Source organism: Lactuca saligna, chromosome 9, assembly GCF_052625555.1.
Source record: "Lactuca saligna cultivar CGN05327 chromosome 9, ASM5262555v1, whole genome shotgun sequence".
In the NCBI taxonomy this organism is placed as follows: domain Eukaryota; kingdom Viridiplantae; phylum Streptophyta; class Magnoliopsida; order Asterales; family Asteraceae; genus Lactuca; species Lactuca saligna.
This window is the reverse complement of record NC_136425.1, coordinates 198,506,387-198,514,232: the sequence shown is the minus strand read 5'-3', so window position 1 is coordinate 198,514,232 and position 7,846 is coordinate 198,506,387. Positions and strand designations below refer to the sequence as shown.

Genomic DNA, 7,846 nt, shown 5'->3' with positions numbered 1-7,846 from the left:
CAGTAAAAAATAAATATAAATAAATAAAATATAAATGTTATAGATAAATTTATTCATTCATAACTCACATGTTCACACTATTGATATATCAAGTAAACTAAATAAATGCTTAAAGACTATTTTCTAAATAATTTAAAATTTTCAATATTATTTGATTTAACAATATCAATAGTCAAAATAGAGTATTGAATCAAAAATACATATAATAATTTACAAAAAAAAAAAAAAAAAAAAAAAAAAAAAAAAAAGAAGATTACCTTGGAAATACTAATTGTATTTAAAAAATATCATCAAGTCAGAATTGAAAAAAAATACCAAAGATTAGTTTTTAAGATCAACTTAGTATAAAGTTATACATAATTTTATTCATGTGCAACTATGAGTTAGAATTCATTAACATCATGTGGCTCGATATAAATATTATTATTAAACCATATTAGTAATTTATTTTGCATTATATCTACTACATCTCTTCAACTTAAACTTTTATCCTTTTACTTGGTGTAAAAACTAGCTTTCTTATACTTATTGAAGTCGACTTAGTTGTTAATACATATATTTATTTAATCTAAAATTTTATTTATATGCAATGTATGCATTTATTTAGTAACATGATAAAAGTAGGTCTATATAAACACTCATAGAAACTATGGACAAACATTGAAATTGGAAAGACGATCTGAAACCAGATTTGCTTTGAATCGGATTACTCAAAACCGGTCCGGTTATCGGGTCTGGCATTGGCCTAAAACCGAGTATCGATCTGCCATGTACATGTCCATTGGGTTTATGGATAATCGGTTCCAAGACTCGAAACCGGATTTTTTTTTGTTTTTTAATTTTTTTTCTGCATTGTGAAGTATTTTGGCTCCACTTTAAACAGTCATTAGTATATTTGTTATAAGTCCGATTGGCATGAAGTTTTTCCATAATGTAGTTTAATGTTTTCTCTTAATTTTAGACTTTGGAAACACCTTATTTGGATATGTACTATCTTACATGCCCCTAAAAAGGTGATATCAAAGCTGATTTGTTATTGTTTTTGTAATGTTCAAAATTTTTACTTCACTTTAAACCGTCATAACCAATTCGTTATAAGTACAATCGACCTAATTTTTATTTCCATAATGTAGTTCAATGTTTTCTTTAGTTTTAGACTTCGGAAACATCTTATTTGGATGTGTATCGAGTGACTTACAATCCCCTAAACAAAGGGTATCAAAGTTGATTTTTTTTTATTTTGACATTTAATAGATCATTATTTTTCAAGAGATGTGGCATTCCCTAATAAACAGTCCAAAGTGATTATATACTCGGTTCCATATGTTTTGATAGTGATCAAATATCGTTGATGGGCTACATTCAAGAGATAGTATATCCTCACATGCATCAAATAACTCAAAAGCATTAGTGGCATAAGAGTTTGGGTGTTATTAAATACCATTTCATCCTGTTGATTAATCTCTTGAAAATGATGCTCTAAGTAGTGGATGTAGAACAAGTCTTACTTTGGAGAATGATGCATATCTTTTGTGTTAATGTTTATTTATTTATTTTATTTTATTTAATGCCTAAGTAGCCAAAATTCCATTTTGTTTTTGTATTTGGTTTACAAATATATGAAAAAGAATTGGTGAATAGTATAGTATACTATTAGGTGTGAGACTCATGTATTACATGAGTTTATTTTTAAAAAAATATGAAATTTTAACAATTTGAAAAGTTTGAATTTATAAGAAAAATGAGAAAAATTTTGAATTATTAAAATTAATGAAGCTTTAATGTATTGAATACATTACATGTATAAACCCTTTCTAAGAGTATAAGGTGTGGACAACTAATCATAACACCATTTTGGTGTCATCTCACATGTCACATCATCAATAGTGTTATAACACCAAATGAGGAAATGGTCACCATGTTGCATTTTGTTATAACACCTACTTTTTTCCATTTTATAATTTACTGTTTATTCTTTTTCGATTTTTTTTTTTAAATTTAGACAAATATTTTTTAAATATAACATAATAAATAAAACATAATGTTTAAAAATTATAGATAACATATAATAAAAACAATTTTTAAAGATTAAAATTAACATATAAATTAAATTACACATAACATCCAAATTCCAAAAAAAAAAAATTAAAAATACAACGCTATTCATTAAAAAAACATTTTTTTAAAAAACTAAATGCTATTCGTTATCGTTATTGTTACCATAGAAGATATAATCCATCAAGTCCTCTCGAAGTTGTCTGTGTTTATATGCGTCCTGAATGTCAACAACTCAATGCAAATACTCTTATGTTCCTGGTTGAAACTGAACGTGTCTGGGCTCCGTTGGGATATAGTGTGCAATATTTCGTCATTTATCTTCTACTACCATGTTATGCATTATCATACATGCATACATGATATATTGTAGAGTTTCTAAATCCAATGGTCGTGCTGCATGTTCAAACTATATGCCACTTTGCCTTCAGCACTCCAAAAGCACGTTCCACATCCTTACGTGCTCCTTCTTATCTACTCTTAAAAAAATTGTCTCGTTCTTCAACCGGGTGACGGAATGCCTTCACGAATGTGGAATACTGAGGATATATTTCATCTGTAAGGTAATACTCATATTTGTATTCGTTTCCATTCATCGTGAAAGGAGCATCCGAGGCCTTTCCATTCAAAAGATCGTCGAATATTGGCGACTGATCAAGAACGTTGGCGTCGTTGTTGGAACCCGCAACCCCAAAAAATGCATGCCCAATCCATAAATCTTGAGAAACAACAGCCTCTAAAACCAATGAAGGTGATCCGTGATGATCACTTGCGTATTGCCCTTTCCATGCTACCGGACAATTTTTCCATTTCCAGTGTGTGCAATCAATGCTTCCGATCATTCCGAGAAACCCATGCCGTTCTTTATGCGCCGCATACAATTCTTGCAAATCTTGCAACGAAGGTTTCCGCAAATACACGTCTACAAATATTTCAACAACACCCCTTGACAATGTATACAAACTCTCCCTTCCGGTTCTTTCGGACATTCTCATATAGTTGTCCATGGTGTCGGGTGGCTCCCCCATAGCCATCAAATGAATGGCCGCAACACATTTCTACAACGTTGTAAACTCTCGCCTACCTCAAGCATCATATCTCAATTGAAAAAATTCATATCTAAACATAAATTAACTACAGTTTAAAAATATATTGCATATATTGTAAAATTAAATAAACATGTACTAGATTTTTATTTTTTTTGTATAAAAGTATAGTAAAGAAGCGATATCGGCTTTCCAAGGCGTTGGCAATCCGTAGAAACACATTCTGACTCAAACGAAATCTTCTTTTGAAATCCTTCGACCAGTATATACAATTATCCGCAAAGTAATCGCGATATAGATGCTTGTGTCCTTCCTCGTGATTTTTGTTTAACATCGCACGTCTTATTAGTAGTGGGATTGGATCTAGGTGTAGCAGCTCATTAGTATAATTATAAATAATCCTGAAGAATATATCGTCATCGGAATCATCGGACGAGTCGAAAGGATCCATAATTTTTTTTGAAGAGAGTTGAGATTATATAGAGAGAAAGAGAGAAATTATGTGTAAGAAATTGTTTAGATATAATAGATATTCATATAGGAAAAGAATAACTAACTTTAAAGTTTTTTTAATTAAATTAACTGTATTCAAACTTTTGAAGTCATAACGGTTGATTTTTTTCTTGTTTCATTCGGTGACGATAGCAACGAGAAACGCTACGACGAGGATAAACGAGATGGGGTGGGGGGGAGGGTGTTCATCTCGTTGCGACGCCGTTTTCCCCCTCCACGTCGGCAATAAAATTAATATCAACACACCCACACTGTATGCTCTAATAAATACCTTACATATTAAACATGGAATTTTAATTTAATAAAATGAAAAATACAATAAAATGACAAGTGGAAAATAGAAAATTCTAAAATTCTAGCAAAAAAATTTTATTTATTATGGAGGATAGTATAGTATAGTATAGGGGTATAGGAAACAATTAATGAAGAAGCGAGGCTAGGAAATAGGAATGATGAAATCCATTTATAAACAAAAAAACATGCGTTGGTTTTTTTTAGCAGATTCTGAGAATTTGACAACCAAATCCAAAGGAAAGGAATGGAATGGAATCCCATATTCCAATTCCTTACTTACTGCCTTACGACATCTCATTCAATGGAATGGAATGTGAACTTAGTGTTCCTCATAATATGGTGGGGTGGCCTGAATGTAAGGTTCCCCTTCCTCCTCTTCATCATCCTCTGCATCTGCATCAACCCAATTGCTGACATGGCGTTGTGTTTGTGAGACACCATTATTTCCATGTTCAGCCCCCTCATCTGAAATCATATACACCAAATAAATAAATAAAGCTAATGTGTGTCCATCACGCACACAAATAATAATGATAACTACTGACCTTGACGTTCTTCCACATCCTCTCTTTGCATAGAAGGCTGTTGGTAATTGTAGCTATTTATTTTATATAAAGTCAAGAATATTTAATTATTTTTGTAATAGCTCAAAACAGGAAGAGGAATAATGATATAAAAATATTAATTCAATTCAAACCCACATATTAGGATACTTATCAGCTTTAGAGATGTGCATTTTGCTAATCCTGTGAATGTCATGATTATTATGATTATTTGTATTCCATAGATCTCTTTCACCACCACCTCCAGTTGTACTTTTTGTGGCACTTCCTGTTGCAATATATATTTAAATCTTTAAAAAAAATGAAAAGTGGGTGGATTTTTCAAAGTAATTTGAAAATTGATTGTTGTTTCATGAAACATATAGTAAAAGCACCTGAAAGTTCTGACCAAATTCTAGTGTGATCAGAAGGATGCTCAGAAACATTTCCTTTCGGTCTGTCTCTATGTCTGTGACTGTCTGTGTCTTGTGGTTGCTCCTCTGCTCCATGTGAAGTTGTTGTGTTATTACTATTATGGAGTTGGGACATGAGCATGGTGGCAAGTACCAAAGTGGCATCAAAGTTTGAAACAGATGACACGTCATCAACTCCAAATTTTGGTGACATCAAGATAGGCCTAAATAATAATAATAATAATAATAATAATGATTATCCCAAATCCCAATACAATATAATATTAATAATCATGATAATTACGAAACAAATATGTATATATTTCTTACTCTCCAGCTTTCTCAAAATACAAGTGTATGTCAACTTCACATCCCTCACAAAATGAAAGAAACGCCTGCGCATAAAAGAAGGGTAAAGATGTCATTCATCTCATATCGATGTTTTTAGTTGAACATACTAGAATATATATAATTACCTTTAATTCCTTCACACCAAAGGTTACATCAACAGGGTCTCCAGTGTGTGTATACTGCACAAACTCTTCACAAGGATCTATCCACAACTGGGTATGTAATGAAGAATCATTTTCTACAAAAAGAAAAAAATATATAGCAAATTTATAAGATAAGTTGTAAGTTATAACTAAAAAGGATCAAGAAAATGAAGGTAACTTACCTTTGGTCTGATCTATATAGCTTCTGAGTTCAACAGCTTTCCCTCCAACTTCATTTGCTGCATCAGATTCAGATTGTGACAACATGGGGTCCGTTGCTATGACAGTTATTTCATGAAGGGTTGACTGAAAATTAGCAAGTAATCTGTTGAGATCACGAGGTCTCACTACAAAGCTGCTTGGTAGCCTTCTTCTATCAAGAGAAAGTTGTTGTACATCTGCTTCAATATTGCATGTAATCCAATATGATTTTTTCATACCTGAAAACAAGTCAGATATGTTCACAAAGTAATATAAGTATAGAGTTAAGGCCCTGTTTTTTTTTTTTTTTTGGCTATTAAGTCCTGAATGGATAATGAAATAAACAGAAAAGTTTACCATTGTAGCAGTCTAAAGTCCACTGCACTTTTGATGCATCAGGATCAGGCAAAAGCACAGTTAAATGGTCGATACTTGTCAATGGTGTCCTAAGAACAGAACAAACAGCCTGCATGCAAATTAGAAGAGTAAAACTTCTAATTTTCCATATAAAATCTGTTATAGTAAGATTTCATAGTGACAAAAAGGTCAAAACCATACCTTCAAAAGGACACTACATTGCACTTGATCTCCAGTAATGTTATACACATCAAAGAAAGCAGGCTTTAGTGTGATAGACTGATATGCAGACCTTGAAGAGTTAAGGGTATGCAAAGCTAACTGGTAGATAAGATAACACTGTCTTAGATTAATGAGAATAAGAGCATAGTAATAATGCAACAAGTAAATGAGTAAATTAATAACTTTCAGAAGCTCTCTATGTGTCATTTTCAGCTTTGCGCCAAAGGGGGCGTCTAATTCAAGGAAGCCAACTAGAAACCAGAGGATGGTGGAATGATTGATAACTATGACCATGATGGAAACCGACAAGAAATATGAAGTGACCTTCATATCATTTCAAACCAGAAAACTTCAAGTAGTGAAATAATCATCTTATTTCATTAAATATAATTACTCCTTTAATCATAGCTTGGTTGAAGTAGCTAACACAATGAAAGTAAAATTGTTACTGTGGTGAAAAATATATTTTCGGCTCTACATTTAAGCAACATTGTTGCGTTTCTCACTTTCCAAGTGAGTTGTAAACTTGTACCCAAAAGGTAAAACCCTATTAGCGATTACGGCTTCTTCAGGAACATATGCAGTGAAATTTCTTCGAAACTTTTTTGACGAAATGGAGCTTGAATAATACAAATACAAAATTTACACACGAAACCCCGAATTCAAAAGCAATAAGAAACATAAAACATGGAAAATCCAGCGAATCGAGTGGGTGAATTAATAGACTAGTACATGTATTGACTATAGAGGGGGAAGAACCTGGGAAGGGGATGCTTGGAGGGTGACCTCATTGCCAATTCGTGCCAGACATGTGACAGATCGAGCAAACGTCTTCAGAGCGTTACCGGTGAGGCTGAACTCCATCTGTTTCTCTCTGCAGTAGCAGAAGTGGCGGGAAAAGTGAACCTTCGCTCTGCTTTTGGGGCGGTTTTCCGAATGGACCCGATTGTAATCGTCTTGCCTTCCGAAAGGTTTTATAAAGCCCCTTTATTTTACTTCAAGTTTAGAAAAGTCCCCTTTAGTTTATAGATGTCAAGAATTAGAACTGGGTTAAAAAAATGTTGCCTAGGAATAATACGCTACTAATTGCTTACACAAAACACACACATACAAGACACCGATTTAACACGGTTCAATGGAGGTTACCTATGTCCAAAGACAGAAGGAGTATTCTATCAACTATCCGAGACATAAATCCTAGCTGGCAGCCTTTATATTTATAGGCTTTACAGATAAACACAAATAAGGAACTGATAAAATAGTTGACATTGATAATCGAGGTTCGAAGAACCCTTTATCATCATAGTTCGCGGCGTGACGACTTCAAGCGCAATAAAGCAAACAATAAAGTTCCGAGAAAAATCATCAGACATTCGTGATGTAGTCTTCTCCATCACGGCACGATTTCCGGTAAGTATTCTCAAATCACTATCTAATAATCTCCACCTTGAATTAAGAATTCACCAAAGCTCCACATCGCTCCAAACAACCGAAAAACTTCCTCTCACCTCCTATCACCATGCGATGTAGGGACTTAATTCATGCGAACATTAACCAAGTCATTTTGAGGGTTAGCATCATATAACAAACAAACATATGTCGTTCCCTTCAAGTATCGCAAAATCCAATTGACTGTTTTCCAATGAGCTTTACCAAGATTACTCATAAACATGCTTACTACACTAACTACATTAGTCAAATCAGTTCTG

The 7,846-nt window shown here is 33.0% G+C and overlaps 2 protein-coding genes across 3 annotated transcripts; both read right to left on the bottom strand.

The window, feature by feature from the left end:
• Positions 1-2,525: 2,525 nt before the first annotated feature.
• On the bottom strand, positions 2,526-3,083 carry LOC145017092 (uncharacterized). Its single transcript, XM_078975178.1, has one exon. The coding sequence runs from the start codon at positions 3,081-3,083 to the stop codon at positions 2,526-2,528; it is 558 nt and encodes a 185-aa protein (XP_078831304.1).
• Positions 3,084-4,051: 968 nt separating this feature from the next.
• Positions 4,052-7,069, bottom strand: RAD9 (cell cycle checkpoint control protein family). 2 transcript variants are annotated; one of them, XM_078972520.1, is made up of 10 exons: positions 6,897-7,069; positions 6,117-6,236; positions 5,916-6,024; positions 5,540-5,797; positions 5,340-5,452; positions 5,194-5,258; positions 4,846-5,087; positions 4,610-4,739; positions 4,454-4,506; positions 4,052-4,373 (listed from the first exon to the last, which is right to left on the bottom strand). In XM_078972520.1, the coding sequence occupies exons 1-10, from the start codon at positions 6,999-7,001 to the stop codon at positions 4,228-4,230; spliced, it is 1,341 nt and encodes a 446-aa protein (XP_078828646.1). In that variant the 5' UTR covers positions 7,002-7,069; the 3' UTR covers positions 4,052-4,227. The 2 variants fall into 2 exon arrangements, with proteins under 2 accessions (XP_078828646.1, XP_078828647.1); XM_078972521.1 differs by having other exon boundaries at positions 4,622-4,739.
• Positions 7,070-7,846: the final 777 nt, after the last annotated feature.

What these genes read in the sequence shown, in the direction of transcription:
- RAD9 (XM_078972520.1), bottom strand. Translation starts at nt 7,001, where the DNA reads ATGGAGTTCAGCCTCACCGGTAACGCTCTGAAGACGTTTGCTCGATCT. An exon ending in TCCAAGCATCCCCTTCCCAG is followed by an intron (nt 6,237 to 6,896) that starts GTTCTTCCCCCT and finishes CTTATCTACCAG; the next exon opens with TTAGCTTTGCATACCCTTAA. An exon ending in TATTTTGAGAAAGCTGGAGA is followed by an intron (nt 5,088 to 5,193) that starts GTAAGAAATATA and finishes ATTATTATTTAG; the next exon opens with GCCTATCTTGATGTCACCAA.
- LOC145017092 (XM_078975178.1), bottom strand. Translation starts at nt 3,083, where the DNA reads ATGGGGGAGCCACCCGACACCATGGACAACTATATGAGAATGTCCGAA.